This window comes from Lissotriton helveticus, chromosome 3_1 (genome assembly GCF_964261635.1).
Source record: "Lissotriton helveticus chromosome 3_1, aLisHel1.1, whole genome shotgun sequence".
Lineage (NCBI taxonomy): Eukaryota > Metazoa > Chordata > Amphibia > Caudata > Salamandridae > Lissotriton > Lissotriton helveticus.
In genome coordinates this window covers 1,480,001,538-1,480,025,030 of record NC_136061.1, presented here as the reverse complement: position 1 = coordinate 1,480,025,030, position 23,493 = coordinate 1,480,001,538, and the positions used below count along the sequence as shown (strand labels likewise).

General features: G+C 49.9%; 1 protein-coding gene across 1 annotated transcript in view; it reads left to right on the top strand.

Moving 5' to 3' along the window:
• Positions 1 to 1,138: 1,138 nt before the first annotated feature.
• The window catches only part of LOC144823527 (40-kDa huntingtin-associated protein-like), an 884,224-nt gene continuing 861,869 nt past the window's right edge, over positions 1,139 to 23,493 (top strand). Inside the window, exon 1 of the mRNA XM_078682113.1 lies at positions 1,139 to 1,247. Within this exon, the coding sequence (XP_078538239.1) occupies positions 1,189 to 1,247 (59 nt within the window). The 5' untranslated portion in view covers positions 1,139 to 1,188. The remainder of the gene's footprint in view (positions 1,248 to 23,493) is intronic.

Here is a 23,493-nt window from a genome sequence, read left to right as displayed (position 1 = left end):
TACGGCCATCCCCCACCTCCACGGGGATTCCTCCAGACCCATTATGGCAACATTTCATGCTCTGTAAATATGCAATATATAAGCGCTTTTTAAAATGTAACCATGAGTAAATATGTAACTTGTATACATATATCTCTAGTAGCTACATACCCGTAGGTTGGATTGAATCACCCTCATAGACGCTATGTAAATTGTGCGGTGTATATCGTTTATCCGCCCCACATACGCGTTACGGCATTATCATTGGGTGTCCAAATTTGTGCTGCATGCCAGCATGAGGCAACCTCTGGTATAGGTAGTAGTGTCCAGAGATAGAAGGGCACCCCCAAAAGTGAAATAGGGAAGTTAGAGGGTTTTATCTAAAAGGCAAAACTTCACCACAGGTGAACTTTAATAAAAAATTGTGAGGTTTTGTTGTTAAAAATGAGTGGGTATAACTTCAGATCGTGTGACTGGACCTCTTTATATCACTTATATGACAAAGTCGACATGTTTCTGCTCCATTTAGCCCAGCCGGGTCTGCGGAGCATTCGTCAGGACAAACAAAACGGACAACAAATCAGTTACTTACACTACTTGTGAAGTACTCAGTAGTGTAATTCTTAGACACTCTGTTTCTAAATCGGTCAAAGTTCCTTTTGTTAGGAATCTTCGCGCTTCAACAGCGAGCGTTAGGACTATCTGATCCTGAGCCGCACGAGGAAAAGTCTCGGCGTCTAGTGCTGGCTCTGCCCCAGCACTAGACGCGGAGCCTTCAAATCGGTAGTCTCACGCCTGAATCGGGAGGGTTGGCATGTCTGTGTGAATGTAGCGTTTTTCTGTTTTTTATCTTCCTTGAGTGAACTTGCAACTTGTTTATATGCAACTTTTGCTGTTTGTACCTTTTATGTAGCTCATGTAATCTAAAGTCCTTATGTAATCAACTGGTTCTTATGTAAAGCGCTCTGACACCTTCGGGTAATGTTCGCGCCATATAAAATCGCATTTCAATAAATACATAAAAAAAAAAATACCTGTGATGAGACTGTTCGAACGTCGTACTCCACGAAAATCTTTGTTGGTGAGCCCAATCCAAAATGGAAACCATGGTCAGGCGCCTACGTATCACGACCCCATTTCTTTTTCTACGGCTGTCGCGTGCACGTTTGGCGGATGTTGTGATTCTGCTGTCAGGTGGTTCAGAGAAAGATGGCGGCGGACGGAGACTTTTTGTTGCGGTATCGAGCGGTGTCGAACAAGCTCAAAAAGTGAGAGAACGGGGAGGGAGGTGGAGTGATAAGTGTATCTACCTGGATGGCAATAACAAACACGACAGATTGTTCTACAGCTAGTTGTTCAAAAGATTAGGCATGTTATCGTAGGGTAGGATTTTAAATGGGGCCGGTCCTGAACTAATACCAGTATTAATTAAAAAACGATTTTAATGTCATCTGCGTATTGACTGGCCTGAGTGGTTCGCTTGCACGTAGATCTCCAACACCAAGGAGAGTATGTCTTCCTAACCAATATTAATAAATTATTCGGCCTCCAGGTATTTTCGGAAATACCCTTTCACCGTTAATTGTGTAGTAAAGCGATTCTCCAATTTGGTAGCTTTAAACTTGCTCGCCGTAGGTACTTTGTGTTGGTCGCTTTTCGTCAAAAATGTGAAGATGAAAAGCACAACGTTGATTTGAAGGCAAGCTTTATTTGTACAACAAACATAAGTTCCACTCAGGTCGCATAACGCCGAGGAACACGTTGGCTCGCTTCAGTCATCAGCTGTCCCCAGCATTATAGAACTGACAGATGACAAGAGAGAGGCAACATGATACGGTGTCCCTGGGTGGACAAAAGTACTGAGATCACAACATCTGTTTTCAGCAATGACTTTAAAGATTCTTAATTTAGTTGATGCCAGTGCTTCAGTCGTTGTCTGTGCTTCACGCTTCAGTCGCCGTCTGTGCTTCACATTTTACTTCATCTATCTGCGAGAGACTTCCATCTATCTGCGAGAGACTTCTAGCCGCAGATTCCTTACCTTTGAATTTCCCCCAGTCCTCAAACTGGATGTGGAAGATTTGTTGAGAGCAGTATTCCAGTGTGCCTGTATGTGGAGTCGATCAGCTTCGTGTTTGTCGTTGGCGTCGTCCACGCAGGAAGTGATGTTGTGGTACCTATTTAGGCGTCACCCAGGCTGGCTGACCTCCCTTCTTTTCTTTCCGCCTCAGCCAGCGCAGAGCCGAGAGAAGAGCTACTACCCCTTAGTCAGTTTTTGCCTGAACTTTTTTAACATTTTGTCGACATTTGATGTTTTGCCTCCCGATCTGTTGAGGATATAATTTCGTAAGATGGGATGCAAGCCCTGCATAGCCTCTCACTAACCGATGTTGGTGACGGACCCGCTCCTTGTCTGTCTGTGGTATTGGTGCGCAACAGTGGCGTCACTAGGGTTGGTGTCACCCATTGCGGGTAACTCATGGTGTCACCCCCAAACAACTTACCGGATGGACCAACTCACCCTCTGCCTGCACCATGTCCCCCTCTGCCTGCACCATCTCTCCCTGCACCATCTCTCCCTCTGTCCGCACCATCTCTCCCTCTGTCCGCACCATCTCCCCCTCTGTCCGCACCATCTCCCCCTCTCCGCACCATCTCCCCCTCTGTCCGCACCATCTCCCCCTCTGTCCGCACCATCTCCCCCTCTGTCCGCACCATCTCCCCCTCTGTCCGCACCATCTCCCCCTCTGTCCGCACCATCTCCCCCTCTCCGCACCATCTCCCCCTCTCCGCACCATCTCCCCCTCTCCGCACCATCTCCCCTTCTGTCCGCACCATCTCCCCTCCGCCTGCACCATTTCACCCCCTGCCTGCACCATTTCACCCCCTGCCTGCACCATCTTACCCCCTGCCTGCACCATCTTTCCCTTCCTGCACCATCTTTCCCTCAGCGTACACCATCTCACCCTCTGCCTGCCCCATCTCCCCTCTGCCTGCCCCATCTCCCCTCTGCCTGCCCCATCTCCCCTCTGCCTGCCCCATCTCCCCTCTGCCTGCACCATCTCCCCTCTGCCTGCACCATCTCCCCTCTGCCTGCACCATCTCCCCTCTGCCTGCACCATCTCCCCTCTGCCTGCACCATCTCCCCTCTGCCTGCACCATCTCCCCTCTGCCTGCACCATCTCCCCCTGTGTCCACACCATCTCCCCTCTGCCTGCACCATCTCCCCTCTGGTTGCACCATCTCTCCCTGTGTCCACACCATCTCCCCTCCACCTGCACCATCTCTCCCTCTGCCTGCACCATCTCTCCCTCTGCCTGCACCATCTCTCCCTCTGCCTGCACCATCTCTCCCTCTGCCTGCACCATCTCTCCCTCTGCCTGCACCATCTCTCCCTCTGCCTGCACCATCTCTCCCTCTGCCTGCACCATCTCTCCCTCTGCCTGCACCATCTCTCCCTCTGCCTGCACCATCTCACCCTCTGCCTGCACCATCTCACCCTCTGCCTGCACCATCTCACCCTCTGCCTGCACCATCTCACCCTCTGCCTGCCCATCTCACCCTCTGCCTGCACCATCTCACCCTCTGCCTGCACCATCTCACCCTCTGCCTGCACCATCTCACCCTCTGCCTGCACCATCTCACCCTCTGCCTGCACCATCTCACCCTCTGCCTGCACCATCTCCCTTCTGCCTGCACCATCTCCCCTCTGCCTGCACCATCTCCCCTCTGCATGCACCATCTCCCCTCTGCCTGCACCATCTCTCCCTTTGTCCACACTATCTCCCCTCCGCCTGCACCATCTCTCCCTCTGCCTGCACCATCTCTCCCTCTGCCTGCACCATCTCTCCCTCTGCCTGCACCATCTCTCCCTCTGCCTGCACCATCTCTCCCTCTGCCTGCACCATCTCTCCCTCTGCCTGCACCATCTCTCCCTCTGCCTGCACCATCTCTCCCTCTGCCTGCACCATCTCTCCCTCTGCCTGCACCATCTCTCTCTCTGCTTGCACCAACCCCCCTCTGCCTGCACCAACCCCCCTCTGCCTGCACCAACCCCCCTCTGCCTGCAACTTCTCTCCCTCTGTCTGCAACTTCTCTCCCTCTGTCTGCACCATCTAACCTCCGCCTGCACCATCTCTCCCTTTGTCCACACCATCTCCCCTCTGGTTGCACCATCTCTCCTTGTGTCCACACCATCTCTCCCTCTGCCTGCACAATCTCTCCCTCTGCCTGCACCATCTCTCCCTCTGCCTGCACCATCTCTCCCTCTGCCTGCACCATCTCTCCCTCTGCCTGCACCATCTCTCCCTCTGCCTGCACCATCTCCCCCTCTGCCTGCACCATCTCTCCCTCTGCCTGCACCATCTCCCCCTCTGCCTGCACCATCTCCCCCTCCGCCTGCACCATCTCCCCCTCCGCCTGCACCATCTCCCCCTCCGCCTGCACCATCTCCCCCTCCGCCTGCACCATCTCCCCCTCCGCCTGCACCATCTCCCCCTCCGCCTGCACCATCTCCCCCTCCGCCTGCACCATCTCCCCCTCCGCCTGCACCATCTCCCCCTCCGCCTGCACCATCTCCCCCTCCGCCTGCACCATCTCCCCCTCCGCCTGCACCATCTCCCCCTCCGCCTGCACCATCTCTCCCTCTGCCTGCACCATCTCTCCCTCTGCCTGCACCATCTCTCCCTCTGCCTGCACCATCTCTCCCTCTGCCTGCACCATCTCTCCCTCTGCCTGCACCATCTCTCCCTCTGCCTGCACCATCTCACCCTCTGCCTGCACCATCTCACCCTCTGCCTGCACCATCTCACCCTCTGCCTGCCCATCTCACCCTCTGCCTGCACCATCTCACCCTCTGCCTGCACCATCTCACCCTCTGCCTGCACCATCTCACCCTCTGCCTGCACCATCTCACCCTCTGCCTGCACCATCTCACCCTCTGCCTGCACCATCTCCCTTCTGCCTGCACCATCTCCCCTCTGCCTGCACCATCTCCCCTCTGCATGCACCATCTCCCCTCTGCCTGCACCATCTCTCCCTTTGTCCACACTATCTCCCCTCCGCCTGCACCATCTCTCCCTCTGCCTGCACCATCTCTCCCTCTGCCTGCACCATCTCTCCCTCTGCCTGCACCATCTCTCCCTCTGCCTGCACCATCTCTCCCTCTGCCTGCACCATCTCTCCCTCTGCCTGCACCATCTCTCCCTCTGCCTGCACCATCTCTCCCTCTGCCTGCACCATCTCTCCCTCTGCCTGCACCATCTCTCCCTCTGCCTGCACCATCTCTCTCTCTGCTTGCACCAACCCCCCTCTGCCTGCACCAACCCCCCTCTGCCTGCACCAACCCCCCTCTGCCTGCAACTTCTCTCCCTCTGTCTGCAACTTCTCTCCCTCTGTCTGCACCATCTAACCTCCGCCTGCACCATCTCTCCCTTTGTCCACACCATCTCCCCTCTGGTTGCACCATCTCTCCTTGTGTCCACACCATCTCTCCCTCTGCCTGCACAATCTCTCCCTCTGCCTGCACCATCTCTCCCTCCGCCTGCACCATCTCCCCCTCCGCCTGCACCATCTCCCCCTCCGCCTGCACCATCTCCCCCTCCGCCTGCACCATCTCCCCCTCCGCCTGCACCATCTCCCCCTCCGCCTGCACCATCTCCCCCTCCGCCTGCACCATCTCCCCCTCCGCCTGCACCATCTCCCCCTCCGCCTGCACCATCTCCCCCTCCGCCTGCACCATCTCCCCCTCCGCCTGCACCATCTCCCCCTCCGCCTGCACCATCTCTCCCTCTGCCTGCACCATCTCTCCCTCTGCCTGCACCATCTCTCCCTCTGCCTGCACCATCTCTCCCTCTGCCTGCACCATCTCTCCCTCTGCCTGCACCATCTCACCCTCTGCCTGCACCATCTCACCCTCTGCCTGCACCATCTCACCCTCTGCCTGCCCATCTCACCCTCTGCCTGCACCATCTCACCCTCTGCCTGCACCATCTCACCCTCTGCCTGCACCATCTCACCCTCTGCCTGCACCATCTCACCCTCTGCCTGCACCATCTCACCCTCTGCCTGCACCATCTCACCCTCTGCCTGCACCATCTCCCTTCTGCCTGCACCATCTCCCCTCTGCCTGCACCATCTCCCCTCTGCATGCACCATCTCCCCTCTGCCTGCACCATCTCTCCCTTTGTCCACACTATCTCCCCTCCGCCTGCACCATCTCTCCCTCTGCCTGCACCATCTCTCCCTCTGCCTGCACCATCTCTCCCTCTGCCTGCACCATCTCTCCCTCTGCCTGCACCATCTCTCCCTCTGCCTGCACCATCTCTCCCTCTGCCTGCACCATCTCTCCCTCTGCCTGCACCATCTCTCCCTCTGCCTGCACCATCTCTCCCTCTGCCTGCACCATCTCTCCCTCTGCCTGCACCATCTCTCCCTCTGCCTGCACCATCTCTCCCTCTGCCTGCACCATCTCTCTCTCTGCTTGCACCAACCCCCCTCTGCCTGCACCAACCCCCCTCTGCCTGCACCAACCCCCCTCTGCCTGCAACTTCTCTCCCTCTGTCTGCAACTTCTCTCCCTCTGTCTGCACCATCTAACCTCCGCCTGCACCATCTCTCCCTTTGTCCACACCATCTCCCCTCTGGTTGCACCATCTCTCCTTGTGTCCACACCATCTCTCCCTCTGCCTGCACAATCTCTCCCTCTGCCTGCACCATCTCTCCCTCTGCCTGCACCATCTCTCCCTCTGCCTGCACCATCTCTCCCTCTGCCTGCACCATCTCCCCCTCTGCCTGCACCATCTCCCCCTCTGCCTGCACCATCTCCCCCTCCGCCTGCACCATCTCCCCCTCCGCCTGCACCATCTCCCCCTCCGCCTGCACCATCTCCCCCTCCGCCTGCACCATCTCCCCCTCCGCCTGCACCATCTCCCCCTCCGCCTGCACCATCTCCCCCTCCGCCTGCACCATCTCCCCCTCCGCCTGCACCATCTCCCCCTCCGCCTGCACCATCTCCCCCTCCGCCTGCACCATCTCCCCCTCCGCCTGCACCATCTCACCCTCCGCCTGCACCATCTCACCCTCCGCCTGCACCATCTCACCCTCCGCCTGCACCATCTCACCCTCCGCCTGCACCATCTCACCCTCCGCCTGCACCATCTCCCCCTCCGCCTGCACCATCTCTCCCTCCGCCTGCACCATCTCTCCCTCCGCCGGCACCATCTCACCCTCCGCCTGCACCATCTCACCCTCCGCCTGCACCATCTCACCCTCCGCCTGCACCATCTCACCCTCCGCCTGCACCATCTCACCCTCCGCCTGCACCATCTCACCCTCCGCCTGCACCATCTCTCCCTCTGCCTGCACAATCTCCCCTCTGCCTGCACCAACCCCCCTCTGCCTGCACCAACCCCCCTCTGCCTGCAACATCTCTCCCTCTGTCTGCACCATCTAACCTCCGCCTGCACCATCTCTCCCTTTGTCCACACCATCTCCCCTCTGGTTGCACCATCTCTCCTTGTGTCCACACCATCTCTCCCTCTGCCTGCACCATCTCTCCCTCTGCCTGCACCATCTCCCCCTCCGCCTGCACCATCTCCCCCTCCGCCTGCACCATCTCCCCCTCCGCCTGCACCATCTCCCCCTCCGCCTGCACCATCTCCCCCTCCGCCTGCACCATCTCCCCCTCCGCCTGCACCATCTCCCCCTCCGCCTGCACCATCTCCCCCTCCGCCTGCACCATCTCCCCCTCCGCCTGCACCATCTCCCCCTCCGCCTGCACCATCTCCCCCTCCGCCTGCACCATCTCCCCCTCCGCCTGCACCATCTCCCCCTCCGCCTGCACCATCTCCCCCTCCGCCTGCACCATCTCCCCCTCCGCCTGCACCATCTCCCCCTCCGCCTGCACCATCTCTCCCTCCGCCTGCACCATCTCTCCCTTCGCCGGCACCATCTCACCCTCCGCCGGCACCATCTCACCCTCCGCCTGCACCATCTCACCCTCCGCCTGCACCATCTCACCCTCCGCCTGCACCATCTCCCCCTCCGCCTGCACCATCTCCCCCTCCGCCTGCACCATCTCCCCCTCCGCCTGCACCATCTCTCCCTCTGCCTGCACCATCTCTCCCTCTGCCTGCACCATCTCTCCCTCCGCCTGCACCATCTCTCCCTCCGCCTGCACCATCTCTCCCTCCGCCTGCACCATCTCCCCCTCCGCCTGCACCATCTCCCCCTCCGCCTGCACCATCTCCCCCTCCGCCTGCACCATCTCCCCCTCTGCCTGCACCATCTCACCCTCTGCTGCCTACACCATCCCTCCCCCTCCGCCTACACCCCCTCCCCCGCCTGCTGCTCTTTTAACCCTTTCCTCGTCGCCTTCTCCCCCCCATGGTTTCTCCCTCACAGTTCTCGGCTTTTCTCAAAGTGACTGAAATAAACACATGAAATGTGCTTTGAATTTGTGCGCGCTCCGCTGAGGATAAGTTTAAATAGACACAGAGCAGAAGCGAGGCTGCAGAGCTCCGACCAGTCATTCTGGACCTTGGTAGCTCCATAGCCAACTCCATCCCGTAGAAACATTGCACGATCTTTCATTACATGTTTTAAGGAAGGCAATGTGCACATAAAACAGAACACTCAAGTTATTTTTCGTACAAATCGGTATCCTGACACAGAGCTGCCTTTCACATTTTCCAATGTGGGAGGCAGGACCTGGGGTGCTGCAGCCATTCTAGTGACTTCATAGAGACCACTGCACTCTTTTTATGGCTACCATACGACCTTTAGTAATGACTTGAGAAAAGATATCATTGTCACCTACTTCAGATGGACCTCTAATAATGATGGGCTTCTGGGAGATTGGCATTATTATGCAAGCCAGAAAAATGGGCCTCGTGCCTCGGTTTGGTTGCAAAAAAAGCTAAAGCTGGGGTGCAGTGGGCCCCTCGCACCCAGAAGCACCAGTGCCATGCACCTGCTACACTGCAGATAATAACGTTGTTTCACACAGAACACGTCTTGCAAGTGATTGTGTGGGCGCTTAAGCCAAAAGCACTTTCTGCAATACTCCTCCAAAGGGTGCCAGAAAGTCAACACTGGTGTGTTTTTAATATATCCTAAGCAGCATATTATTTGTTCTTCAGAGAAAATAAAGGATGACAATATTTTACCCCCTTTCCAAAAAGCATATCTGAAAATGTGTGCTAGATCTGAATTTCGAAAGCTACAAATGCCATGTTTTGTGGTAGTAATGCACATGTGGTATATGGCCGGCGATCTGGTTTTCAGTTTTACACGAATATCAGACTCCTATTTTGTGCCACCGAACAAAGGGCAGGCGTGTCATGAATCCGTGCCCACATCTTTAAAACAACACTCACCATGTCTGGTTTGTTCAGCCCCATACAGGTCACTTGCGCTTTAACCCTAGAAAACCTAAAATGTGTTTACCTTTTCCGTCTGTACCAGCAGAGACGGCCGCTACCTTCCCTCGGCTCGGCTCGAGATAGTACTGCAATAAAGCCTCACGTGACGGATGGTGTCACCCCATGTGAGGGTGTCACCCAGTGCGGTCCACACCCCCGCACCCCCCTAGTGACGCCACTGGTGCGCAACCCAGGGGTGTGGAATTTTCTAAATAATCTACTTGTCCAAGGGACAAAATGCCACTGAGATCTACATGTCCTGTAAAATTCACTTGTCCCACCTACTCCCGTCCATGCATCAAACATAAGGGCTGACAGAAAAACGTTTAATATATTTTGTTTTATTGGTAAACCATTAAATGATTTGCAATAATAATGCTAAGAAAAACTTGACAAGCAATATTTTCCTTTTTATCCAAACATATTGAAATTGTATAGAAATGCAAGTTACAACAATAAATGATCTTGCATAGCAGGCTGCTCTAAGACTCATATATTAGCAATACTTCAGTAATTATGATAGATGTGGCCTTATATGTCCACACACATGCTTTGTGCCTCCTGTTGTAAGCCAGAGATCAATAGCTCTGCTGGGGTCATTCTCCTCAAAGTTGGGTCCTTCTACCTTAAGAAGCATTAAGTCTTGGAAACATCTTGATTTAACCGTGTTCTTAGTGGGTTCTTAATGATATTCATTGCAGAAAACACACGTTCAGCTTCTGCTGTAGATACGCTGAATGTGAACATCATTTCCACAAGCTTTAATATATTAGTCAACGAGGAAGGTTTTGTTGCTAGCAGGGTGGAGTATGCAGGCAATACAGGAATGCCTTTGGTCTGAAAGCTTTTCATATGGGTTTTAAGTCCACAAAACTCCTCCACAATTGCCAACCTTTCGTCTGTGGTGAAAAGTACCTCAAAATGTTGTACAATTCCCTCAATATCAGAGAGTCCATATGTATAGAGTTCCTCTCTACTTTCTGGCCACAGTGTATAATCAAATGCCTGAAAACCTTGAACCGGCATGCAATTAAAATTTTCAAACCGCTTATCAATGTACTCAACCATACTGTCAATGATTTCACTGTCACTTTGGATTGTTGCTGCTGGTGGGCAGTGTCCAGATAACTTTATTTCCCAGCCATCAGTAGAAATGTCTCCAAACTTCTTTTCTTCTGGGTGGTACAGTTTTTTAAACTGCTGCATGTATTCACCCATCTCACTTTTTAGGCCTACTAGGGTCAACGCACACCTCTCTACAGCAGGTGGAACATGCAATAAAAGCAGTTCATTAGACTGAAAGAATTCTGAAAGCTGAGACACTGGCTTCAGAACATCTCTCAGACTGTAAAGGTTTTTTATAAATTTAAAACTAGTTACAACTGAGAGGTACTTTTTTGCCTTCGCAGCAGAATCATCACTACCAGCTGCAACCTGTCCCAAGTGTAGAACTACTATCTGCAGGTTTTGTTGCATGGCTGCCAAAGCCCTGGTTTTGCTGTATACCCATCTAGCCTGTTTAATATCGGTGAAATGTGCAAAGTTTTCATCAATTATTCTTGACATTTCTTTGGCATTTCTTCGCCTCTTAGGACTATACCAATAAAATTTGAAAATCCATTTCAAAGTTTGCTCAAACTGACAAATAGAGGGATGAAATTTTACAGCATCCAGAATCCCAAGCTGAAGCTTGTGGGCTACACAGTGGAACGGCAGAAGAAAAGGAATGTCTTTCTTTATGAGTGCTGCAACCCCTCCCTTAGATCCCATCATAACTGCAGCACCATCGAAATTAACAGCTATTAGTGATGGGCCTGGATGTTCTGTAGACCTCATATCTACTAAATCCAAAGATAACCTTTTGATTCCTTTAACTATACCGTCCAGAACTCCTTGAGCATGTGCATGTTCAAATGGAACAAGATCTGCAAATAGAGTGTAGGGTTTCCCACCATTGACTACTCTCACTAGCACAGTTTCCTGTTCAGTGATGGCACTATCTGTGCTTCCGTCAGCAATAATGCAGATGAAGCGAGAATTTGAAACTATTTTTTGATGTCCTGTCGCAGTATATCCGCCTCTTATGAACTCTGCGGCTTTTTCGCAGTTTGCATTATTTTCTCCTATATCAACACCTGCTTTCTTCATAGCCCTACATAAGATGTCCATGTCTGAGAGTGGCTTACCTTGTTTTGCAATTAGATAAGCATTGTTAAACAAGATAGTCAGTTTCTTTCTTTCTGTCTCCTTCAGTTTTTGCAGTGCTTGCATGATGAGGGGCTGCTCTGTAGAGACACTGGAATTTGAGGTACCAGCTATAGGAGTCTAAAACTGCAAGGCGGTTTCTTTCATTTCCTGGCGGTGCCATGAAACACATGTCATATGTGCCTTACTAGTTTCATGAGCTCTGATTGGTTCAATGCGCAATTGGTCACATCCACTTAAGAATGCATTTCTACCTAAACCCGAATAGCTGACTGCTATAGAAGGATATTTCTGGCAAATAGTGCAGTACATTTTTGGTCCTTCTCCCTCTGGACTTTCCTTCAGGGCTAGCCATGGCCAGGATTCCACCCAGTGTAACTGAAAAACTATTTTTCTTTTTTCAGCATCATACTTTTTGTTCTTAGTTGTGCTAGGATTCTGTGCAGTGGTACTAGGCCCAACCTCAGTTGTTTTTTTTGAGTTTCCTTCTCCTGGGTTTTCTATATCACTGTCTTTACTTTTTTTAATCCAAAGCTGAATAAACTTTGTTGGGACATATTTGCCTATCGACTGGACAAAGTGATGGAGTCTGAGACGATACTTAATTCAGTTTTAAACTCACTGTCCAAAAATGTTGAGCTATTTATGGCAACAGACTTTTCACATAAGAGATTGCCTTAAATATTGAATGATACAGGTTTCCTCCTACACTTTTCCAAACTCTTTGAGAACTAAGGGTTGAAGCGGTCTTGTCTGCTGCACTGAACCTCTATGCTGCTGGTACGGTTCGTAGTGATTCTGTTTCCTGACAAGTTGTGAACGCACTGAATTCTACTCTGGTGCTACACTGGCTGCACTCTAGACCTAGAAGCCAAGAAAAGATTTACACTAAGTGAGAACAAGGATTTGAGCTCTGGAGAAGTACAAAAGGTTATTTAACTCTACCATCCATGTTACCATAAAAAGAATGAAAAACATTTATAACGTGTAAAATTGACAGCTTAAGAAAGATATGGATAAAATAAAGAAAAGAATGAACAGAAAAAAAGGAAAGGTAAAAGGAACCAAGGCAAATAGAAAAGAAAGAAAAATTATAAAAAAGGAAGAAAAGACAAAAAAGGGAAGAAAACCAGGAAATGCAAAAAAATAAGGAAGGCAAAATGGAAAGAAAGAAAATGGAAAGAAAGAGAGTACATAGAAGTACTTGCTTCTCAAGGAAAGTAACCATGCTTCGAGCAGATGGCCTCTGCCCACAGCAACTTGCACTGTAGGTAGTGCGCATGCACGCGCTTTAAAGTGGCATTTGGTGCTTTGATGCTTACGTGAATGATGCAGGACATTCTTTTCCTTCACCGTAAGATCAATGTGAATTTTAATATGGCCTGAATACGCTTGCATAAGACCTTGAGTGCTTTCTAATGAAAGAATGGCATGTTTTTTTTGTGCAGTTTTCTAGCGCAAACTCAACCCGAAGGTATTGGGAGGAGCGCTTTACATGAGTGCCAGTTCACATTACACAAGGACATATTTATTTGTAAAGTAGGCTAGCACTAATAAATTGGCAGCTGCACGAGAAATCAAAGGAGGTGTTATGCAGAGGGGACATTTAGGTTGTAGAGTCAGTGTAGAACTTAAAGCAACTCAAAAACATCAATTTACAGCTTCCTTTAAATGTTAACAACAGACGTGCCCGTGACATCTATTTTTCATTAGTTGGACCCAGGGCCAGCTTTAGCGCTGGCGGCGTCCTGTGTGACAATGTCTGTTGGCACCCCCACTCCCCTAACGACCACCTTTGCCACGGATTCCCTCACTAACATCCTTTCACAGTGCCTCTCAACTCTCCATAATTAACATTGTCTCTCAGATTCAGTTATAGGTTTATAGAACCACTGACTCATACCAGTGTCAGAGCACTTTATACCACGCACACATTGCACAGAGACAATCATAGGTGTGTAAATCATTGTATAGAAATGTTACATCAGACAGTACTACAAGGTGTAGTGTAGGAGTGACAGGTCATTGACCCTGGTATAGGCAATATAGTTAATAGGTCTTATTAAGGAAAGGCCCAAATTCAGAATTTAAAACGCACATCATTGTTAAGGGTTCTTTTTCATGATAAGAATTGTTTTCTACCCAAATTAACCCTTTACACAAGATTAGGATAATGAAAGACAGGGCAAAAAAACATGCAGCGCTAACATATACCTTGCAGTTTGCAGCAGCTCTGGGGTGACAGTTAATAGCTCAATGTTCTATATTAGGATTTTGAATTATAAACGACAAATAACAAAAGGAGCTCTTACAGAAGCAGTAACCCACTGACATATTTACATCATATGCTGCACTTCTTATCTGCATGGTACACTTTCTTAGCAGTAGGCAGTTTAACCCTCTGCGCTGCCTTAGGATGAGTCAAACTTTCCACCAGAGAAACCTCGGTCTCTTTCCAGGAAGCCCATTAATCACGAGACTTCTCTTGACGTTTAAATTGATGTCTGGAAGTTGCTGGAGACCAGGAACGAGGCAGCAAGTGCTAAAATGATCTGAAGGAACTAAATGAAGTGGCGCTCAACTGTGTCACTGCACTCTCATAAACAAGAGTCTAGCAGTTGGGCGGGACTTTATGTGTTATTTAACTATTTTAATGATACAGGCTGGCCTATCTTAACTCTGCAACGCTCACAGACTATGCCAAAAGCCACGCTAATACAAGACAACGACTATCCCATCAAACTTATAACCTACAGCAACGTAAAACCACCCAGTCAGCAATCCTTAACTTGCTCGCACGCAGTCTCCGCAAGCTGCAGCTTCTTTTGTGCATTCTTTTACCTAACATTAATAAAAGGGAACATGCTTAATTCGATAGGGTAGCGCTGTTCTGCTTTCTAATTTTGGTACTATATTTTTATCCTCCCAACATCCTCCTGAAAGGGTGCTTGGCAGTGGCTTACTAACGGATTTTGTCAGAGCAATCATTAATTCACATTAAGGCTTGAGACCATTTGCAGCCTGTTAAATACTGTCTCCAGGCCGATCGATCGTCAGTCCCTGTCTGAGGCCCTTTGTCAGGCTCGGGGTCGAGTTTCATTTTATGTCGGACCCCCCGTCCTGCAGCTTCAAATAAGAACCGGTGCGCCTGCTGCTGTGACAGACGGTGTAATGTTACGAGGCTTATGGCTGCAGAAAGCGCGTTTTATGCTGTCTCTGTCACGCTCCAAAGCAGCGATGAGAGCCCGCGCTTTACTGGGCTCTCTGCTTCAGCGCTATTAGAACGTGACTGAGACCGCATAAAACGCGGGGGCACAGTGCTGAAGCAGATTTCAAATTTCAGAGCGATCCTCCAGCTTAGCTGTGTCAAATATAACACTTTGGAACACTCTATGGCAGGCACACTATGGCAGTGCTTATTTTTAGGTCTCGCCTGTCGATGCGCATGCGCATCGAGCTTGCGAGACTATGGGGGCTTATCCACTCTTTATCCAACTTGCAAGGAATCGTGGCGATTCCTTGCAGTGCACGAGAAATTGAAGGTCAATGCGCATGCGCAATGAGCTTCAAAGCGCGTGCACAAGCCCCCAGCCGCCTGCATTGCCTGCTCTCTCTGTCACAGCCTCCCCCAGCTCCGCCTCCTCACTTTTTGATTGCACGGCCGTTAGGCCGTGCCTCCCCTACTCTACTCCCCCCTCCTTCTCCACTCCCCCTCACGAGTGTCACGACGCACCTCCGGATCCGCCCCCTCCCCATTTTCTCTGCCTGCCATGTCGCGTCGCATTTCTCCTCCCCCCACCCCCCAGCCGCCTGCCTTGCCTACTCTCCCGCCCCCTCACTTCTTGATTGCACGGCCGCTAGGCCGTGCCTCCCCTACTCTCCTCCTCCTACTCTCCTCTCCCCTCCCCTTATCTGGCCTTCCCTCCGTCTGTTCCCTCTCCCCGCTCCGCCCCCTCCCCTGCCCGCAGTCTGTTCGAGACTGACATCGGCGGATGTTGCCGAATCTACCAGGCGAGTGCAGACACTAGTATACGACACTCTGGGCATTCTTCTAAAGTGTTGTGTAAGTATGTCCCGATACTATTTAATACAGTAAGGGACATAACATGATTGAACTTTTTAGCCATACACACGACCTTTCTTTGAGCTGTTGTTTCTAATAAACTGGCACTAACGGTGGCTCTACGTTTAAAGATATCTAGATGCACTGCTGGCGCAGATACTAACACGCGCTATAGAGGGTTTTTCTTTAATTGGGTTAGTCACCCATTGTTACTGCTATGGACCCGCATTTCTCCTCCCCCCTCCCCCCAGCCGCCTGCCTTGCCTACTCTCCCGCCCCCTCACTTCTTGATTGCACGGCCGCTAGGCCGTGCCTCCCCTACTCTCCTCCTCCTACTCTCCTCCCCCCTCCCCTTATCTGGCCTTCCCTCCGTCTGTTCCCTCTCCCCGCTCCGCCCCCTCCCTGCCCGCAGTCTGTTCGAGACTGACATCGGCGGATGTTGCCGAATCTACCAGGCGAGTGCAGACACTAGTATACGACACTCTGGGCATTCTTCTAAAGTGTTGTGTAAGTATGTCCCGATACTATTTAATACAGTAAGGGACATAACATGATTGAACTTTTTAGCCATACACACGACCTTTCTTTGAGCTGTTGTTTCTAATAAACTGGCACTAACGGTGGCTCTACGTTTAAAGATATCTAGATGCACTGCTGGCGCAGATACTAACACGCGCTATAGAGGGGTTTTCTTTAATTGGGTTAGTCACCCATTGTTACTGCTATGGACCCGCATTTCTCCTCCCCCCTCCCCCCAGCCGCCTGCCTTGCCTACTCTCCCGCCCCCTCACTTCTTGATTGCACGGCCGCTAGGCCGTGCCTCCCCTACTCTCCTCCTCCTACTCTCCTCCCCCTCCCCTTATCTGGCCTTCCCTCCGTCTGTTCCCTCTCCCCGCTCCGCCCCCTCCCCTGCCCGCAGTCTGTTCGAGACTGACATCGGCGGATGTTGCCGAATCTACAAGGCGAGTGCAGACACTAGTATACGACACTCTGGGCATTCTTCTAAAGTGTTGTGTAAGTATGTCCCGATACTATTTAATACAGTAAGGGACATAACATGATTGAACTTTTTAGCCATACACACGACCTTTCTTTGAGCTGTTGTTTCTAATAAACTGGCACTAACGGTGGCTCTACGTTTAAAGATATCTATATCTAGATGCACTGCTGGCGCAGATACTAACACGCGCTATAGAGGGGTTTTCTTTAATTGGGTTAGTCACCCATTGTTACTGCTATGGACCCGCATTCCTCCTCCCCCCTCCCCCCAGCCGCCTGCCTTGCCTACTCTCCCGCCCCCTCACTTCTTGATTGCACGGCCGCTAGGCCGTGCCTCCCCTACTCTCCTCCTCCTACTCTCCTCCCCCCTCCCCTTATCTGGCCTTCCCTCCGTCTGTTCCCTCTCCCCGCTCCGCCCCCTCCCCTGCCCGCAGTCTGTTCGAGACTGACATCGGCGGATGTTGCCGAATCTACCAGGCGAGTGCAGACACTAGTATACGACACTCTGGGCATTCTTCTAAAGTGTTGTGTAAGTATGTCCCGATACTATTTAATACAGTAAGGGACATAACATGATTGAACTTTTTAGCCATACACACGACCTTTCTTTGAGCTGTTGTTTCTAATAAACTGGCACTAACGGTGGCTCTACGTTTAAAGATATCTAGATGCACTGCTGGCGCAGATACTAACACGCGCTATAGAGGGGTTTTCTTTAATTGGGTTAGTCACCCATTGTTACTGCTATGGACCCATATTAAAGTTTTCATTGTAAGCCATGTGGGGCAATATCACTGGGGGGGGCAAATGCAACTCGCTTTTTTTTAGAGGATATTGATTCGAGAGCATGTCTTTAACAAACATTTCGAAGTCCCTCTTAGTTTCCTGGGGGGTCTTTCAGTCTGGACAAGGAGTTTTTAACCTCTAATATCTTGTAACTCTACTTTGTAGGCACAGGGGCCAAATAATACTTCAACTTACCCTGGATACAGGAGGGATCGGTTCTAAAGAAAGACATACACTGTGGTACCAGAACCTTACAGTTTTGTTTTAAATATCACCGATCATTGAACAACATACCTAGATAATACTGTATGTCATTTTGGTGACGTTTACCTCTGGGAACCTTTTGTAAATGAAGATACTATCTTGCTAACACTCTTACTCTGGACTATCTATACTCACAGGGCATCTGAGTTTCCCCAATTAGCCACGGTGTAGTATGATCCATTCTCTTACAAATATCCCTCTGTACCCTCAACCCCTCACCCTAACTCACCCTCAACCCCTCACCCTAACTCACCCTCACCCTCACTCACCCTCAACCCCTCACTCACCCTCACTCACCCTCAACCCCTCACCCTCAACATCAACCCCTCACTCACCCTCACCCACCCTCACTCTCACTCACCCTCACTCTCACTCACCCTCACTCTCACTCACCCTCAACCCCTCACCCTCACTCACCCTCAACCACTCACTCACCCTCACTCACCCTCACCCACCCTCACCCTCACTCACCCTCACTCACCCTCAACCCCTCACCCTCACACAGTGCAATAGGTCTCGGAGCATTTGAGTTAGAGCTTTTAGAAATGTTTATGGCTTTTTTTTTTGTAATTCTTTAGCATTGGCTACAGGAAACAAAAATGCTAAAGATTTACAAAAAAAACCCATAAACAATTCTAAAAGCACTAACTCTAATGCTGCGAGACCTATTGCATTTCCAATGCTTGTTATTCATTTTATCTTGATGTGTGTTTCCTTGCCGCGGCCACGAACTACAGCTTGCTGAGGCAGAGTGACGTTTCACTCCCTCAGCCAATCACTGCACAGAGCCCAGCTGCTAGCGAATCAGACGCCTCCAAAGGCTCCCGTCAAGCTGTTCTGATTGGCTGTGAGCCCCAGGGTGCACGCAGCCAGTTTTATTAATGTGATTTAATGTCTACTAGTCCGTCGGACAAAATAGACATTAAATCTTCCTGCCCTTAGATAAAAACAGCCTGGCTCGGGCGTCGGGCGATATGATTCCCCCACCCCTGGCAACCACAACCCGATTGCCGGCTCATGCAACCGAAGGCATTGAGGGAGCGGTGCCTAACCGTCATGGTGGCCCGGAATGCGATAATGTCAAGGTCCCAGTCGAGGGGAAGGTGCTGGGACCGGCCGTGGAGGCCAAAGTATACATCATCCCATTAAAGTCCTCGAGACAGTGAGATAAGCCAATGCATAAGAAAAAGAGGAAGTTGAAGCATACTTTGACTTCTCATCGTCGTCAGGTGTTGCGACGAGGGAACATCGCCATTCTAGGACCTGTCCTCTGAACCTGTGTCTGGATTGACTCCTCCACACGCTGGAGTGACCCCCGCCCAACTGAGAAGTTCTGTGAGGCCGTGCACCTCATATTTGATCAGCCTGCACCCTCCGACACGCCTTCGGGCCCCGTGGGGTCAGAGGGGGTCGCCACCTGGTTTCGCACGGGGGGCTCTAGCTCTAGTGGGCCTCCATGGATCCATTCCTGGAGCAGGACCGGCACCAGTTGTACTATCTCTACCATCCCTTGTGTCAATGCCGTCGCTCCAGACACCAACAACAGCGTCATCCCCATTGTGATCGTGAATTCTGACCCAGAGCTGTATGGGCATTGCCTGACACAGACAGGAGAACGAAGCCTGAGCCCTATTCTCTTGGGTGTGGCCTCGAGCAAGACTGGGAATGGTTGCTGGACCCTTTAGAATACCAGCCTCATGAGGAAGAACAGACTGTGGACTGGTGTGAGGAACTGAGTGAGGCCAGTGTCCTGGATATGTGTCCAGATGTTGGCCTGCTCTCTCCCCCTGCTGTGGCTATTGAGGAGAGAGCTTCCTACGTATTGGTGGTGCGGAGGGCCGCTGAGGTCCTTGAGCTTCAGCTACCCTCAGTTGGAGTCATGAATAGCCTCTTGACATAAGTGCAGCAACCCGGAGTCTACACGTCCGAACCCCTACTACCATTCAATGACGCCTTCACTGATGTCCTCTTTGGTACCTGGTCCAAACCCAACACCTGCAGTTGGAAAACATTTGTGGCACGGTGTGCAGACAAAACTATTGAGCTCCTTTCTGCTCCTCTTTCTGAAGTCTTGCTCGTCATTCTTTCTCTTGCCCAGCAGGGCTCTGCTTTGGACACTCTTAATGCGGTCTATCTGCCATTTCTGCCTTCTTGCGGTTGCCTGATCAATCTTCTTTGTTCAAGTCCCCTTCGGTACATAGGTTTCTCAAAAATCTTACTCATCTCTTCCTTCCTAGACCCATTTGTTATGCTTCAGTGGGACTGTAATTTAGTTCTGACTTTTTTAGGGTGGGCTCCTTTCTTGCCTCTCCTCAATTGTCATCTTCTCACACTGAAAACAGTTTTCCTTGTGGCAATTACATCTGCCGTAGAGTGAGTGAGCTGAAGGCCATATCATCTAAGCCGCCTCAGTCTATCCTGAAAAATTGCTGCTTCTCACAAAGGTCTCCTTTCTACCAAAAGTGGCCACCCCATTTCATGTAGGCCAATCTTTCACCTTGCCTATCTTTGATGCTCCTCCATCTCCCTCTAAAGAAGTGGTGCGACTCCACCCACTGGACCGAAAAAGACCGTTTTAACCTTGACCGCACCTGAGAATTCCAGGTGGACTACCAACTCTTTGTGGGGTATGCTGGTGCGAAGAAAGGTCGGGCGGTGCATAAGTGGATCATCTCGAGATGGTCCGTGCTCTGCATCAAAATCTGCAACGCTCTGGCCAAGAAGCAAACTCCTAAATATTTGCGGGCTCATTCCACCAGAGCTAAAGCTGCTACCCTTGTGTTAGCACGCTGAGTTTTGGTCCTGGATATCTTTCAGGTAGCAACGTGGCCTTCCTTTCACACATTCCCCAAACATTACGGTGTGGACAGTCAGATCTGCAGGGATGGGCACTTTGCCCGTTTAGTCCTGTAGGACTTCCTTGTTTGAAATTAGTTAGCAGACCCTCCTCAGATGGTATTGCTTGGGTATCTCTTCAAAGGTAAGGAATCTGCGACTAGAAGTCTCTATCATATAAACAAGTTACTTACTTCGGTAACGCCTTATCTGGCAGAGATTATATATTTCTGCAGATACCGTACTGACCCGCCCTTCCTTCCTGTTCTGTGAACCGATTTCTAGGGACAGGGCTGCCCCCTTTCAGGGCCCTAGTTTTGACACACCATTGGTCAGTGTTCTTCAAGGCTCTGCGCTTTAAATGTGGAACTTTGTGAATTGATACTGATGTCAGTGTGGCTGGGTGGTGCCTATATAAGTACCTCGACGTCACTTCAAGGGCGGACGATGCAGACACCAGATGTTGAGCGGGTTGACGCCACCTACAGACGTGCAGGGGTACTGCTCACAAAATTCTTTCTGGATCCAGTTTGACGCCTGGGGAAAATTCAGTGGTAAGGAATCAGTGACTAGTTATATTATCTACCAGATAAGGTATTGCAGAAGGTAAGTAACTTGTTCTTCGTTTCCTTTCTCTGTGACCGGAGTCTCCTCAAAGTGAGTTCCGCAATGGTGGGTGTTCATGATAGGTCGCAGCAGCCAAGTTTCTCTGGTCCTTGAATTCTGACACTTGTCCCAGTTTTATAGTGGAATTAACAAGACTACAAGTCCCAGAATTCAAGGAAAAAGCCTGGACTGGACCAGCTAGTCATGCATGGTCATGGGAAATTTGGCAGGGTTCGGATTGAGAGTTCTGCAGTTGAGTTTGAAGATAGTGTGAGCTTCTCACAGTACCAGTCAGTAGGTCCTAAAGATGTGCAGACACCATGCACATCTAATTAATGGCCTCCCTGTAGACTGATGGCGCTATGTGTGCCAATTGTAATTGTGAGATAGTGTGTGAAGACAGTACACAGCTTTTGAAATGTGGAGAGTGCCAGAGGCAAAGAATGTGCAGGCCTTGCAGATGAGTGGTTAGTTTGTGTGTATGGGAGGATGGTGAAATGGGGGAGATGAAATGAGGAATGTGCAGAAGGAAAGAGTGAAAAGATTTACTGAAGAGGAAAGAAATGACGTTAGGTATGCATATATAGGATTTCAGAAAGGTGTGCAGAATATAAGGGAGTATAGGTCCTATTTACATTATATTGTAATAGATTCGTAGTTAGGCTTCTGTTTCCGTACCCCATTAGAGTGCCTGCACCTTTTCCATCTCACTTAAAACACTGTCATAGTTGTCAGCTTTCGGGAATTCTTAAGTTGAAAATGTAGAAAAAAATTATCCGATTAACGTGTTGAATTCACTAGAAGAAATTTCAAGAGGGATACAGTTTTTTCTGAAAAAATATGGAGTTTCTCGTCTAAAATTGAACGTGTGGTCTTGAATACATTCAACAACTTTTGCAAAAGGAGGAGTGAAAGTAACCCCTGCCTGTTTGGCCAACTTCCTCATGGTTCAGTTATAAATATTTCACACCTATGCAATAGAGAAAGCCTGTGAGAATTTGCAGAGATAAACGTATTCACACACCTGCCTTCTGGTTCCTCTTTTGCTGCCCTTTCAGTCCTCCAATGCATTGTTCTTTGTTATTGTCCTAAACGAATCAGTCTCAGATAGTTAAAAATAGATTTATTGGGAGAACTACAAATGATATGTTGTGCGTGACCAAGGGTGGGAATAGACTCAAACTTTAGAAGGAGTAGGGGCTTAAACGTAGAATAGGAGTGGCTCCATCTACGGAACTTGAATTAAGATATTTATGGGAGCTCTAGTCCAGTGTGTGGTATGGAGATTATTTATCTGTTTGCTGAATACTGAGTTACGATTTTAAAATTGCATTGTGCCAGTAATAATGGTCTAAACACAAGTGGGTGTTGGGGTTTACCCATAGGAAATGTAGCAGGATGAACGGCAAACAATATATTTGTATACAAGTTGGGGCCACCAGACCATACTGGGTTGTGGAATTTCCTGTTTTAATGTCTGGGAATATGAGTGGCAATTGATGCATTCTAAAATACACTGGTCCCGTTGCATTGGTCCTAGCCCAATGACAGTTTAAAAATCTTTCCACATTGTTTGGGCATTCCCACCCTTAAGGAAGTTGTAGAAAAATAGTGGTAAATGTTTAAACACAATTATCTTAGTTTTGAACAAATAGGAGCAGGTTAAAGAAAAGAGTTAGTTACAATGATACTAGGGTAGGTGAGAGGAGATGTGGCCTAACGGCTAGAGCTGCTGACTTTGGAACCTGGGAACCCAGGTTTAAATTGCAACTGTGGCACTTGAATGAGGATGTTTTTATTCTGGGCATATCACGCAATCTTCCTGTGCTAGAAAAATGTAATGTGCAAATTGTATTTGTATAACCTCCTCAAGTAATGTTCAGCGCTCTGTTGCTTCCTCTCTTGGTTCATATTATATAAATACTAATACATACATTGGGTCTACTGTATTGCAAAAAGATAGACAAAAATGCAATTCTAATCCCATTTTCATTTGATTTTCAGAGGTAGAACACAGACTTTTCTGAGTAGGAAGCATGTACTACAAGACAGTAACTATGTGCACTGTCATCCGTTTATTCTAATCCTTTCCTTGAACCATGGTCAAAGACCCGACTTCACTTAGCCTGAAGGTTTCTCTCCTCCCACAAAGCCGGTTTTCTCTTCCTTAGCTAAGTGCATTAGGAAGAGACTAATGAGAGGTCTCACTGGAGACAATCTGCAGCTGGTGGGCAGTCTATTGTCTCCCTGGGGCTCTCTCTCTCTCTGGCCTTCCCCAGTAGAATTACAAAGATGCATCAAGATATCTACCTTTCTGTCAATCCATAATTACTCC